We start from the raw sequence: 15,408 nt of genomic DNA, 5'->3' as shown, positions 1-15,408 counted from the left end.
GGTTATCATTCTGTGCACTGTAATTTATACAGTTCCCCTAAGAAAATGTTGCCCTATTGCTGGGATAGTACTGAGGAGAGCTGCTTTCTTGGAGAGTGTGCTGAGGAGGCTGTACACAGGAATAGGTTTCAGACATCTTGTGTCTCGAGTATTCCCACCTCAGAGTGAGATCAATATTCCTGCCATTTCCCTTTACAAACCTTTACTGAATAAAAATATATCCATCTCACACTTCATGTCTCACATTATTTGTGGAAGTGAGTTTTAATCTTGTGTTCAAGTGTTTCCTCATTTCACTCTTGAAAAATCTGCCTCTCATGTTTAGATGATGCCAATGATTCATCAGCAGATTTGAAATTGTGCTTTCTGTCTCATCAATCAAATCATTCATTAATATGGGGAACAGTTTCTTGAAGACATCACAGTGACATCAATACTGTGGAAGCACTGCACTGTTACCTAAGGTTCCAGAGTTGAAATTATCAGAGAATCTTATTTCTTAAAACCCCCAAATGTCAAAGACTGCATATCCAGTGTGTGATTGAGCAGAGTTTTTATAGATTAAATCCTATAATGTTCAGTACTGAACATGAAATATACTGGAATATTCTGGTGATGTAACATTGCTGGATGGTGTGCTAATGGGATTAAGTCCAATGGGGCAACTGTGATCAGGGGAACAGCTGTGTTCTTGATACTGTTCAAACTGATCAGTGTTGCTGCCAACATTCCTATCTATGTGAGTGGGGAGTGATCGTCTTGACACCTTGACTTTCTTGACTGCGCAGAGGATAAAAATGGTCTGGGGACAGAGGGGTGTCAGGAGGAGGTGGTTTTGATCACCTACTTGATATTTTTTCCTGAAGACACTTGTGTCTCACTATAGTATGCTGGCCTACTTAATGACTGTGAATGGAGGTATGAATGTTTACTGTTGTTTGATTGGTGGTCCACAATTCTTAACAGGGTCTGACAGGATGACATAGCTTTTTTTAAATCTTTTGGCTGTGGGGCTGTTTAACTCTGTTTATTACTGGTTACTCTTGGTGTTTAGTCTGCATGTAGCCCCTCATATCCCCAATGTTACTCCTGACCTGTCTGTCTTCTAGTTTGATGATAATCATGGAATGAGGACTGTGCCGGGCTGTGCGATTTTGGTGGAATACAATCATGCTGCTGCTGATCATTCACTGTACCTTATGGACACTCAGTTTTGAGATCTGCCCACAGTCTACTCCCTCGTAATGATGAAAATGTTGAAGTATTCATTCATCAGTTAGGTAGGGAGTGGTAAGTTTACTTGAACTTGTTTAAAGAGAGGGAGTTGGAGGAAATCATGTTTCCTTTTCCTGTTTTACAGAGGGATTACTTTGTTTAACACCAGAGAATACAGAGAGGATAAACATTGCCAATAGATCCTGACCATCACCCAAGGAACAACTGCGCAACTGTGGGAAGACACCAAATTACTTCACAGCATTGCTCAACACAAAGAAGTTTGGGCAGTGAAACCATCAGCTGGAAATCGATTGGGTCAGGGGAACTCTGATCTGTCATCAGATCTGAAACTCAGTAGTGGTGTGGAGCCTTCCATCTGAAGGTTCGGTTGTAGGTGGTCGAACAGGGTGAGGCTGGGAAGGAATATGAGTGGGTCCAAATGTGGTTAGAGCTTCAGTCATTCATCGAGCCTCATGAACTGACTCCCTCGTATAAGTGAGAGCTGTTCAAGTGTGATGAGGGCTCCACAGCCTTGTAAAATCTTCTAATGCACAAGGTGCATCTGCTCTACAGCCACATGGAAGAGAAGCTATTTGAATGTGAGATGTGTGACCAAGATTTTTCACAGTCCTCAAATTTCCAAACACACCAAAGCATGCATACAGAGGAGAAGGCATTCACTTGCGAACTGTGTAATAAATCCTTCTCACAGTCATCGAACCTCCGTGTACACCAACGTATCCACACAGGAGAGAAGCCATTCACATGCAAAGTATGCAATAAGTCATTTGCACATTCATCAACACTCCGTAAACATCAACGTATTCACACAGGGGAGAAACCATTCACATGTGAGGTGTGTGACAAAACATTTTCGCGACCGTCAACTCTTCACGAACACCAACGCATTCACACAGGAGAGAAACCATTCACATGCAAGGTGTGCGACAAATCATTCTCATACTTAATGAACCTCCGGGTTCACCAACGCATTCACACAGGAGAGAAACCATTCACCTGTGAGGTGTGTGACAAAGCTTTCACACAGTTATCACACCTCCAGGCCCATCAGACAATCCACACAGGAGAAAAACCCTTCAAATGTGAGGTTTGTGATAAAGCTTTCCCAACATCTACCAGGCTTCTGATGCACCAGAGGATTCACACAGGAGAGAAACCGTATAGGTGTGAAGTGTGTGAGATGTCTTTCACGCTATGCTCCGAGCTCCTGATGCACCAAAGGATTCACACTGGGGAGAAACCCTTCAAATGTGAGGTTTGTGGGAAATCTTTCTCACAGTCATCGAATCTTCATGCACATCAACGTATTCACACGGGGGAGAAACCATTCACATGTGAGGTGTGCAATAAATCCTTCTCACACTTAATGAATCTTCGTGTACATCAACGCATTCACACAGGGGAGAAACCATTCACGTGCAATGTGTGTGCTAAATCCTTCAGACAATTGTCAAGCCTCCTTAGACATCAGACAGTCCACACAGGGGAGAAACCCTTCAGATGTGAGATTTGTGCCAAAGGTTTTGCGGCCTCTACAACCCTTCTAAGACACCAGAGGATTCACACAGGGGAGAAACCCTTCAGGTGTGTGGTTTGTGATAAAGCTTTCACTCAATCCTCTGGTCTCCTGACACACCAGAAGATTCACACTGGAGAGAATCCCTTCAAGTGTGAGGTGTGTAATGAGGATTTTGAACAGTGTATCACTTGTGCATTCACACAGGGAAGTAGCCAGTAACATGCAAAGTGTGTGGTTAAAGCCTTCACAACATCTTCACCCTCCTGGAATTGGAGTGAAACTCTTCATGAGCAATGTTTATGACAAGGCCTTCATGAACTCCTCCAATCTCCTGAAGCACCAATGGGATCAAGGCATTGAGAAACCATTCAGATGCACTGTTTGTGACAGGCTTTTACACGGTTCATGTATCTGCTGGTCCATTCACACAGGGTGAAGAAACTCTTATTGGTGTGAATTGTTTAATAAAGCCTTTATACAGCTGTCGGACCTTCTGGATCATTAGTGAACCCACATGGGAGACAAACCAGAGATGGGGGAGTCACGTGTCAGGATTGTTTCACCTCTTCCTCCTCCCTCAGCAGACACCGATGATTCCATGTTATCCTGGAGCCAGGTCACCTGTTTCTGCTGCACTGAGAGCTGTCTGTGTTGTTTCCCCTCCAGGGGAGCTGTGGTTCCAAAGCACTGTCTGTTTCAGCAGGGTCTGTCTCAAACCTCTCCTACATTGACAGCAATACTCAAGCCCCACAAAAGAATATATTTTAAAAATCTTTGTCGGTCAGCATAGGTCCTGGTGTCCACAGGGAGTTTAAGAAATAACCACTTTGCTGTTGGTCTGGAGTCACATGTCGGCCAGACCAAGTAAGCATGACAAGATTTCCTTCCCTCAAGGACATTAGTGAATCAGATGGGTTTTTTCCTGTCAATCATTTCATAGTTATCATTTGACTCCTAATTGAAGATTTTTACTGAATTCAAAATCTACCATTGGTAGAATTCAAATCTGGGTCCCAAAACATCAGCTGAGTCTCTCTGTTAATAACTAAGAGATAATGTAACTAGGCCATTACCTCCGATCAACATCACCATTCCTCTGCTGCATCCACTGGAGATTTCAGAGGGAGATGAATTTGAGGTGACAGAAATATAGAGGAACTGAGGTCACGCAGCAATTTGTATTGGAAGTATGGGAATTTTAAATTGGAGACACTGTGGGACTGAGAACCAGTGAAGGCCAGTGAGCACAGGTGATAGGTATGAGAGTTAGAATAGAGAGTGCAGAGCTTTAGCTGAGATGAGGTTTACGGAGTATGGAAGATGGGAAGCTGGATGGGAGAGCATTTAAATGATCTAATCTAAAAACAATAGCATGGATGAGAATTTCAACAGCAGATGGACTAATATGGGGTGGGTGTTGGAAATTGGGAATGTTAGCAAAAGTGAGGACTGCAGATGCTGGAAACCAGAATTTAGATCAGAGTGGTGCTGGAAAGGCACAGCAGGTCAGGCAACATCCGAGGAGCAGGAAAATCGGCAAAAGCCTTTCATCAGGAATTAGAAATGTTACAGAGGGAGAAGCAGGTGATATTTGCGATGGAGAGGATATGTGATCGGAAGCTCAGCTGGTGGTTGAAGAAGATGATACTGACCAGTTTTTATTGGAAATGTAAGTGAAGAGAGCATTCGAGAGTAACTTAAGGAATGTGGGAACTGGAATAATACCTTGAGCCTGTGACACCATTCAATTAGATCATGGCTGATCTGCATCTTAACTTTACCTACTTGTTGCAATAAATCTGTCAGTCTCAGTTTTGAAATTTTCAGTTGAGACCCCGCTTTAACAGGTTTTTTTTGTGGGGCAAGATTTCCAGTCCCCTTTTTGCTGAACACTCTCTCCCTAATTTTAATGCTCTGCCCCTTGTTCTGGATTCTCCCACTAGAGGAATCATTTCTCATGAACTACTTTACTAATTTGCTGATTAATCTTAAACATGTCAGTTAGCTCGCCATTTAATTTTCTACATTCAAGGGAATGTAAACTCAGTCTGTGCAGATAATTTAATCCTTTTATCCCAGGCATTCTGGTGAATCCATGCTGCACTCCCCCAAAGCTATTATATCCTTCCTCAGGTGCGGTGCCCAGAAATGAATGAAGTTCTCCAGGTAGAGTCTCAACAGAGCTCTGCACCGCTTGCATGTAACATCAGATTAGAACAAGTCAACATGGATTTAGTAAGGGGAGGTCGTGCCTGACAAACCTGTTGGAGTTCTTTGAAGAGGTGACAAGTAGATTTGATTGGGGAAACCCAGTGGATATGGTCTACCTAGACTTCCAAAAGGCCTTTGATAAGGTGCCACACGGGAGGCTGCTGAGCAAGGTGAGGGCCCATGGTGTTCGAGGTGAGCTACTGGTATGGATTGAGGATTGGCTGTCTGACAGAAGGCAGAGAGTTGGGATAAAAGGTTCTTTTTCGGAATGGCAGCTGGTGACAAGCGGTGTCCCGCAGGGTTCAGTGTTGGGACCGCAGCTGTTCACATTATATATTAATGATCTGGATGAAGGGACTGGGGGCATTCTAGCGAAGTTTGCCGATGATACGAAGTTAGGTGGACAGGCAGGTAGTACTGAGGAAGTGGGGAGGCTGCAAAAGGATCTAGACAGTTTGGAGGAGTGGTCCAGGAAATGGCTGATGGAATTCAATGTGAGCAAATGCGAGGTCTTGCACTTTGGAAAAAAGAATAGAAGCATGGACTACTTTCTAAACGGTGAGAAAATTCATAAAGCCAAAGTACAGAGGGATCTGGGATTGCTAGTTGAGGATTCTCTAAAGGTAAACATGCAGGTTGAGTCCGTGATTAAGAAAGCAAATGCAATGTTGTCAATTATCTCAAGAGGGTTGGAATATAAAAGCACCGTTGTGCTACTGAAACTTTATAAAGCTCTGGTTAGGCCCCATTTGGAGTACTGTGTCCAGTTTTGGTCCCCACACCTCAGGAAGGACATACTGGCACTGGAGCGTGTCCAGCAGAGATTCACACGGATGATCCCTGGAATGGTAGGTCTAACATATGAGGAACGGCTGAGGATCCTGGGATTGTATTCATTGGAGTTTAGAAGATTAAGGGGAGATCTAATACAAACTTACAAAATAATACATGGCTTGGAGAGGGTGGACGCTAGGAAATTGTTTCCGTTAGGCGAGGAGACTAGGACCCGTGGACACAGCCTTAGAATTAGAGGGGGTAAATTCAGAACAGAGATGCGGAGACATTTCTTCGGCCAGAGAGTGGTGGGCCTGTGGAATTCATTGCCACAGAGTGCAATGGAGGCTGGGACACTAAATGTTTTCAAGGCAGAAATTGATAAATTCTTGATGTCACAAGGAATTAAGGGCTACGGGGAGAACGCGGGTAAGTGGAGTTGAAATGCCCATCAGCCATGATTGAATGGCGGAGTGGACTCGATGGGCCGAATGGCCTTACTTCCGCTCCTATGTCTTATGGTCTTATCCACAAGGACACAGCTGGTTTTGGGAGGAGAGGTTGTGGTTTATCTTTTCTCTTCAGGATGGTCCTAGAGTAATGACCACTTTTGACAGAGGAAAGCAGGACCACTAGTGCTTGATGTGGATCAAACAATTCTGGTGAAATCAGTTGTGAGCAAGATATACTCAAATCTTCTTGCCTTCAACATTAGCAGCAGGAAGATGGACCAAAAGGATGAGAGTAAAGGTAATTTGAAGCATAGAATGCTGATATAGTTGAATGACAAACCAGATTGATAGCAACAGAAACATTGTGGTGCACAGAAGGCCAAAGATCAGGGAGTTGGGAATTAGAAAACACTGTCAAATTCGCCTGGGGGGGAAAAAAGGATCTTCCATGAATGGAACTGATTGGCTCATTTACTCATGTGATCACTGGATCTCTGTAACCATTGGTGGGTTTGTAAGTTGGAAACAAGTTCCATCCTGTGTTACCAAAATTCGGTGTCATTTTTGACCATCAGAATTGAGATCCAGACTAAAGGGATTTTAAAGAAACTTCTGTCTGCATTATTTTGAGAGAGTTTCCCCTGATGTGAGTGTGTGTGTGTGTGTTAGTAAAATGAGCCAGTTCTCACAAGTGGGTATGAGGTAGAATCAGACACTGCTTTAGTTGGTGATCTGACTTTTAGACAGACCCTCTTCAGGTGACAGGTGTTTGGTTAATACCATGGTGATTAGAATGATTGAATTTTACAGTACTGGAGGAGGTAATTCAACCTACCATGTCTATACCTGCTCCTGAATGAGCTGCCCAGCTAGTCACATTCTCCAGCCCAGTCTCTGTACTTCTCTGAATTCATCACTTTCAAATATATATCCAGCTCTCTTTTGAAACCTCGCATGGAATCCACCTCCGTTGCTCTCACAGGCAGTGCATTCCAAATCTCTGAGTAAAGACATTTCTCTTCATCTCACTCCTCGCTCTCAATTTTTGACAATCTTAAACCCTAGTTACTGGCATATTAGCTAATAGAAGCAGAATATCCTTCTTTACCCTGTCAAAATTGTTCATAGTTTTGAATACCTCAATAAAATCACCCCTTAGTCTTCACTACTCCAAGGACAATGAACCCAATTTCTCTAATTTTACCTTGTATCTAAAATACCTCATTCCTGGTATCATTCTGGTAAACCTCCTTTGTAATCTCTCCAGGACTTTAACAACCTTCCTTAAGTAAGGTGCCCAGAATTGAACACAATACTTCAAATATGGTCTGACCAATGATTTTTAAAGGGTAGCATCAATTGCTTGCTTTTATACTCTCTGTCTCTATTTATATACCCATGGATCCTATAAAGCTTCTAACCACTGTTTTAACTTTCCTGGCCACCATCAGGAGAATCTAGCACTTGAACCCTGAAGTTCTTCTGCTCTTGTATTCCCCTCAAAGTTGTACCATTGAAACTGTAATGTCTCTCCATGTATCTTCTACCAAAATTATTATCTCACATTTCTCTGTATTGAAATTCATTTGCCATGTGTCTGCCCATTTGGCCAACATGTAAAATTCACTATTCTCCTTAGCATTTTCTCTCATTTGCAGATGTAGAGATTTTGCTGTCAATACCCATTTCAAAATTGCGCATGTAAATCAGAAAAAGCAATCCTTGGGGAACACCACTTTCAACTTGTCTCCAGACTGAGAATTGCCAGTACCAATGCTTTGTTCCTTATATTTTAGCCAACTTCTGATCCATGCTGCCAAGAACCCATCAATCCAATGCTTTTAAATTTGCTCACCAACCTACCACATGGTACTAAATCAAATGCTTTCTGAGAGTCCAAATAACAACATCAAAAACACTACCCTCATTCCACTGCCTGTGTCACCTCACCAAAGAACTCAATTAAATTGTCAGACATGCCCTGCTCTTGACAAGCCATACTGACTGTTTAGTAATAACTTATTTTCCACTAAGTGTATATTTATCTTATCCTGTTTTATGGTCTTCTTCAGTTTTCCCACAATTGATGTTAAGCTGATAAGTCTATGTTTTCCTGGGTTATCCTTTGCACTTTTCTTAAACAACAGTGTCACATTTGCAATCCTCCAGTTCCCCGGGACTAATCCTATGTTCAGAGAAGCCTGGAAGATTTCTATCAACTTTTCCGCGATTTTCTCCCTTACCTCTCTCAGCAATCTGCGAAACATCCCATTCGGGCCTGGCAACTTCTGTACCTGGAGTGCTACCAGTCTTTTTAGCTCCTCTTCTTTATCTATCACTGTACTCTTCAGTTGCTCAATACCCACATTTTCAAATGGGCTGTTGTCACCATTTTCTAATTTGGTAAACACAAAAGAAAAGTATTCATTTAGTACCTCTGCAATACCTTTGCTTCAATGACCAGCTTATCCTACTTGTTCCTTATGAGCCTTTCCTAATCTTTTACTATTAATATGTTTGAACAACATTTGATTCAGCACAGCATGCCATCTTTTCCTCCTTGTTTGCCTTCCATATTTCCAGGCTTAATCTCTCTCCTATATTTGAGATACTCATCCTGATATTTATTGCTATTATTATTCTGGAGTGCATCATGTGCCTCCTTTTCTTCCTTTTCTTTTCATCGCTACCCTTAGTCATCCAGGCTACTCTAGCTTTAGATACCCCATATTTATTTCTGTATTTTCCTGTCTAGGAAAACTGAGTATGGTGAGGGAGTAGGATGAGTATCTACAGACCTGAGTTGCCACAGTTCATCATAGCTCAATGTAATAATAATGTGATATGTTCACCTTACACACTTGCAAGATTCATTTCATGTCCTGGGAAACATTGAATCATTTGCAAATGTTTTGTTATTGTAGGCTGAATATTGTGTTGTTTTTCAGCTGTTCTTTCCACTTTCAGTATAGATCTGTAATCCATAATAAATTTTGGCTTAACCCAAACTCTTTATAATTTATCAGCATGTTGTGTTCCTATTCACTAACATACAGGATCCTTGAGTAAGAATCCTGTACAATGTACATTGGTCAGTATTATTGTCAGCTGGGCTACTTTCCACATCAATGGATTTATAATTTACAGTTCACAGGAAGCAGAATATTTCCTGAAAAAAATGACTTGCATTTAAATATCAATGTTCACAAATTCAGGTAAATGATAGTAATTTAAATCCAATTAAATACTTTTGAAATATAGCCACTGTTGTGATTTGGCAGTCAATTTGCAGACAACAAGCTCCCATAAACAGAAATGTGATAATGATCAAATGATCTGTTTCAAGTTGATTGCAAGATCTAAATTAATCAGGACAAAAGGATACCACCCCCTGCTCTTCTCTAACCTGTGTCACAGGATCTTTACATTCACCTGAGAGGCCAAACAGACCAGCTCAGTCAATGGGCCAAGCAGTAGCAGATGGAGTTTATTTTAGATAAATGTGAGATACTGCATTTGGAAAGGCAAATCAGGACAGGACTTATACACTTAATGGTAAGGTCTTAGGGAGTATTGCTGAACAAAGAGACTTTGGAGTGCAGTCTTGTACTTACTTGAAAGTACACTTGCAGGTAGACAGGTAGCGAAGAAGACATTTGGTGTGCTTGCCCTTATTGGTCAGTGCATTGAGTATAGGAGTTGGAAGGTCATGTTGCAGCTGTAATGTACGTTGGTTAGGCCATTTTTGGAATACTGCATTTAATTCTGGTCTCCCTGCTATAGGAAGGAAGAACAAAAAAACACAGAACAGGCCCTTTTGCCCTTGATGTTACACCGACCTATGAACGAATCTAAGCTCACTCCTCTACACTATCCCATCATCATCCATGTGCTTATCCAAGGATTGTTTAAATTTCCCTCATGTGGCTGAGTTAACTACATTGGCAGGCAGGGCATTCCACGTCCTTACCACTCTCTGAGTAAAGGACCTGCCTCTGACATCTGTCTTAAATCTATCACCCCTCAATTTTTAGCTGTGCCCCCTTGTACAAGCTGACATCATCATCCTAGGAAAAAGATTTTCACTGTCTACCCTATCTAATCCTCTAATCACCTTGTATGTCTCTATCAAATCTCCTCTTATATTCTTCTTTCGAATGAGAACAGGCCTAAGTCTCTCAGCCTTTCCTCATAAGACCTTCCCTCCAGACCAGACAACATCCTGTTAAATCTCCTCTGCACCTTTTCCAGTGCTTCCACAACCTTCTTGTAATGGGGCAACCAGAAATGTACACAATATTCCAAGTGCGGCCTCACTAGACTTTTGTATAGTTGCAGCAAGTTGTGAAACTTGAAAGGGTTCAGAAACAATTTGCAAAAATGTTGCCAGGATTGGAATGTTTCAGCTATAGGGACAGGCTGAACAGGCTGGGGCTATTTTCCTTGGAGCATCGGAGACTGAGGGTTGATCTTATAGAAGTCTATAAAATCATGAGGGACATAGATAGGGTGAATAGCCAAGGTCTTTTCCCCAGAGTAGTGGAGTCCAAACCTAGACAACATAGGTTTGAGGTGACGGGAAAGATTTAAAAGGACGTAAGGGATACGTTTTCGCACAGAGAGTATGAGATGAGCTGCCAGAGGAGCTGGTGGACGCTGGTGCAATTACAACATTTAAAAGACCTCTGAATGTGTACATGAATAGGAAAGATTTACAGGGATATATGCCAAATGCTGGCAAATGGGACTAGATTTTTTTAGGATATCTGGTTGGCATGAACGAGTTGGACCAAAGTATCTGTTTCCATGCTGTACATTTCTGTAATTCTATAACTCATCAGCGAGATGATACCTTGGACTGGTACACTGTTCAGGTCTTTGGATTGAGATCTGAACTCACAACCTTCTGACTCAGAAACGAGAGTGCTGACTGAGACATGGTTGACAATAACTTAATATTTTATTGGAAAATAAGAATTAAGAGCAAGGGTTAGCCATTTGGTCCATCAAGCGTTTTCTACCATTCATACAAATCATAACATGATCATCTACCTCAAAGCCATCTTCCTGCTCCATCTTCAAATCCCTTGAAGTCTATCAATTTCTGTCTTGAAAATATTCAGTGATTTCATTGTAGTTGATTCACCTTCTAAGTCCCAAGGCTTAGTACAGAATGCTTTTCCCCTTCAAAACTGGAACCCTGAATGTTCAATTTGCTCTAACATAGCAAATGATTTGAGCTGTCAGTGTCAGCGTTGTCTTTGGACTGAATCTTATCATATTTTGGCTGAGTTAATTTCATCATGGTTCTTGAAACGTTTCTTTCTCTGAGCCTTAGTAAGGCTTTTTCACCATAATTGTACCAAATGCACCTCATTAACTATGTACTCTGCACCTCTCCGATGCTAACCAAATTCTCCCACTCGCCACAGGTGGAAGAAATCATCGATGTACACATATCCTGGAATAGACTGGCATCCCTGGTGCCAATGCCATCTTGATACCTCAGCCTTAATACTGAACACACACTGGCATTCTGGAGTTACCCTTCTATGGCAACATTATGGACAGCAGCCAAAACCTACACTGTTTATGGCATGGCTGACACTTCCTCATATGCAGCAACTGGGTTGATAAAATGGAGTTGTGTATCACCACCAGGCCATCTAGCTTAGCCAGCCTTAGGCATATCCACTCTTCCTGCTCTCTCCAGTCATTGCTACTCTTTCCCCAGTGTAGACCAGCATTTGATCATTGTTCAGTGGGGGAACCACCACAGAGAGACCTTCAAAAAATGTCAAAGATTATCTTTTAATTATAATCACCAAAAGCAAACAGAAACCAAATGAACAGAAGATGCATTTTTCCTCCAGAATATAACAAACCGCTTGCATGTTAGCCAAAATTGCTCCTGTTCTCCCTGCTCCTTAGCATCTATCACATCGCCTTGTTACCTGCTGAGATTGTGCAGAGCACACGACGCTACAATGATGTGACATACTCTACCGTGCATTGCCCCCCTCCCCCAAAGCACACATGCACCCTTACACTCCAAGAGTGGTCCATGTAGCAGAATCTCATCTTTAGCAGCACTGTTGTCTGCTCCATTACAGCCCTGGTCGAAGTATGGGCAGCACTGTATTGGTTGGGGTTGTATAATGGTGTCATGACCCATGATTGCAATGGATAGCCTTTGCCTGCCAGTACCATCCTTGTCAGGTACCTGTACCCCCAAATAAAGCAAGTACATGAGAGTGCTCCAAGATGCAAGAGTTGTGGCAGCTGCCAGGGTATACACCTCCAAGAGATGGAACCAATTATCACAGATCCCCTGCACATTAATGGAATACAAGTCCTTCCTACTGCTGAGATGTGATGCATTGTGATATCACAACTTAGTTGTGTACTGTTGCCGGCACTCTGCATCAAAAGGCACCCAGTTGTGTGGCTGAAGTGACACTCAGTAGCAGCGGTGTATACTATCTACAAGATGCACTATAGAAATTCACTGAGATCCTTAGACAGCACCTTCCAAACTCACAACCACTTCCAGCTAGAAGGACAACAGCAGCAGATACACGGGAATACCACCACCATCTGAGTCACACACTATTATGACCTGTAAATATATTGCCATTGTCACTGGGTCAAAGTCCTGGAATTCCCTTCTAAAGGCATTGTGGGTCAATCCACAGAAGGTGACTGCAACAGCTCAAGAAGGCAATTCACCACCACCTTCTTAAGGGCAACTAGGGATAGGCAATAAATGCTGGCCAGCTAGCGATGCCCACATTCCATGAGTGAATAAAAACAAAAATATTTCTACTGCCTGAACTGAGTTGGTCCAGCAATTTTCCTTTTGTTTCATTCAGATCTGCAGTTCTTTGTTTTGTATTATTTTATTTCCAATCAATGTGATTGATCTGGAGTAGTGTAACCACAGGAACAATGTTGTCTCCATGTTTAAACACCAGGTTATAGTCCAACAGGTTTAATTGGTAGCACACTAGCTTTCGGAGCGACGCTCCTTCATCAGGTGATAGTGGAGGGCTCAATCCTGACACACAGAATTTATAGCAAACATTTAGTGTGATGTAACTGAAATTATACATTTAAAAATTGATTGTCTGTTAAGCCTTTCATCTGTTAGAATACAGTGATAGTTTCACTTCTTCCATGTGTAAATCACAAAACCTTTTTTTTAACAAAGTTGCATTCTCGGGTTAGCTGTTAACAATGGTGATAGCTAGACAATATGTTGAAGGTGTTGGCCCCCTGTGTTCTCTATTTATGCCATGATATTTAGATTGATTCTAATCTAAAAAGTGAGATAATGGCGTTTTACATAAATTCATGTAGTTTTTGAGCTCAGTGTTCTACATGAATGCATGCAGTTTTGAGCAAAGTACAATGTAACCCTGCAAGTACAAATTCACCCCACAAAATATATGTGTGCATGTGGGTTTTTGTCTGTGTGTGTGTGTGTGCATCTGTCTGGGTTGGGGGTTGTGAGTGTGAGAAAGTGTATGTGTGTGTGTAGTGAGTGCAGAGTGTCTTAAGTCTGTGAGGGGTGCATGTGTGAGTGTGGGAGTGTGTGTGTGTCTGTAAGGGTGTGTGTGGGTGTCTGTGTGCGCGTATGTGTGTCTGTGTGTATAGGAGTGCTTGTGTGTGTGTGAGAGTGTGTGTGTGTAGGATTATCTGTATGTGTGGTGGTCACCTGTAATGTGACATGAACCCAAGGTCCCGGTTGAGGCCCTCCCTATGGGTACCGAACTATCAGCCTCTGTTTGGCCACTTTTCTCTGTTGCCTGTCCCGAAGTCCACCTTCGAGGATGGTCACCCGAAGGTCCGAGGCTGAATGTCTTGGACCACTGAAGTGTTCCCCAACTGGGAGGGAACCCTCCTGTATGTTGATTGTTGTGCGGTGTCCATTTATCCGTTGTCGTAGCCTTTGCTCGGTTTCCACAATGTACCATGCCTCCAATCCATGTTTCCTGATATTGTTCTCATGCTTCTCTATGGAACTTTCCTCCCTCCGGTGCATATGCTGATTCCACCACTTAACGTCATCACTGTCTTGGATATTGTCGGTCTTCCTCTTCTGATCCGCTGTCAAACACATCCGAGGATGCACAACTCATACTGACGTTGTCTGTTTGAAATCCTCTGAAAATGAAAAATGCTATCTGTCAAACATTTACCAGCCAGATCTGAGACAGCAGCTGCAAAAAATGAAGTTTTATTCAGATGGGAAAATGACTAATTTAAATCCCTACCTCACCTCCACTTGCTCCAGAAATATTTGTGATTTGGAGATGCCGGTGTAGGATTGGGGTGTACAAAGTTAAAAATCACACAACACCAGGTTATAGTCCAACAGGTTTAATTGGAAGCACACTAGCTTTCAGGGCGCCGCTACTTCATCAGCTGATAGTGGAGGACACAATTCTAAGACACAGAATTTATAGCAAAAATTTACAGTGTGATGTAACTGAAATTATACATTGAAAAATACTTTGATTGTCTGTTGAGTCTTTCAACTGTTCGAATACCATGATAGTTTCACTTCTTTCATGTGTAAATCACAAAACCTTTTTTTTGAAAGTTGCATTCTCAGGTTAGCTGTAACAATGTGTGTTAGCTAGACAATATGTTGAGGTGTTAGCCCCCTGTGTTCACTGTCGAAGCCATGATGTTTAGATTGATTCTAATCTAAAAAGTGAGATAACAGAGCTTTACATGAATTCATGCAGTTTTTGAGCAAAGTACAATGTAACTCTGCAAGTACAAATTCACCTCACCAAATATATGTGTGCATGTGGGTCTTTGTCTGTGTATGTGTGTGTGTGTCTGTCTGGGTTAGGGCTTGTGAGTGCAACAGAGAGTGTATATGTGTGTGTAGTGAGTGTAGAGCGCACACATATATTTTGTGGGGTGAATTTGTACTTGCAGAGTTACATTGTGCTTTGCTCAAAAACTGCATGAATTCATGTAAAACCCTGTTATCCCACTTTTTAGATTAGAATCAATCTAAACACCATGGCTTAGACAGAGAACACAGGGGGCTAACACCTTCAACATATTGTCCAGCTAACATCAATTATTACAGTTAACCTGAGAATGCAACTTTAAAAAAAAAGGTTTTGTGATTTACACATGAAAGAAGTGAAACTATCATGGTACCCGAACAGATGAAAGACTCAACAGACAATC

General features: G+C 42.1%; 2 protein-coding genes across 4 annotated transcripts in view; one reads left to right on the top strand and one right to left on the bottom strand.

The window, feature by feature from the left end:
• Positions 1-3,242, top strand: part of LOC122541599 (uncharacterized) — a 28,647-nt gene extending 25,405 nt beyond the window's left edge. The window contains exon 3 of the mRNA XM_087979054.1: positions 1,775-3,242. Coding sequence (XP_087835180.1) covers positions 1,775-2,977 — 1,203 coding nt within the window. The 3' untranslated portion in view covers positions 2,978-3,242. The remainder of the gene's footprint in view (positions 1-1,774) is intronic.
• Positions 3,243-11,971: 8,729 nt separating this feature from the next.
• Positions 11,972-15,408, bottom strand: part of LOC148141006 (uncharacterized) — a 45,296-nt gene continuing 41,859 nt past the window's right edge. For 2 of the 3 annotated variants that reach the window (XM_087978796.1, XM_087978797.1), the window contains one exon: positions 11,972-14,361. In XM_087978796.1, coding sequence (XP_087834922.1) covers positions 14,333-14,361 — 29 coding nt within the window. In that variant the 3' untranslated portion in view covers positions 11,972-14,332. Of the gene's footprint in view, positions 14,362-14,471; positions 14,676-15,408 lie in introns of those variants that run through there. The other variant, XR_015752928.1, reaches the window with a different exon arrangement.

This window comes from Chiloscyllium plagiosum, unplaced genomic scaffold, assembly GCF_037043375.1.
Source record: "Chiloscyllium plagiosum isolate Xiang-an unplaced genomic scaffold, Cpla_swu_hap1 HiC_scaffold_35, whole genome shotgun sequence".
Taxonomy (NCBI): Eukaryota; Metazoa; Chordata; class Chondrichthyes; order Orectolobiformes; family Hemiscylliidae; genus Chiloscyllium; species Chiloscyllium plagiosum.
The sequence above is the reverse complement of the archived record's forward strand: the minus strand, read 5'-3'. Positions and strand labels throughout refer to the sequence as shown.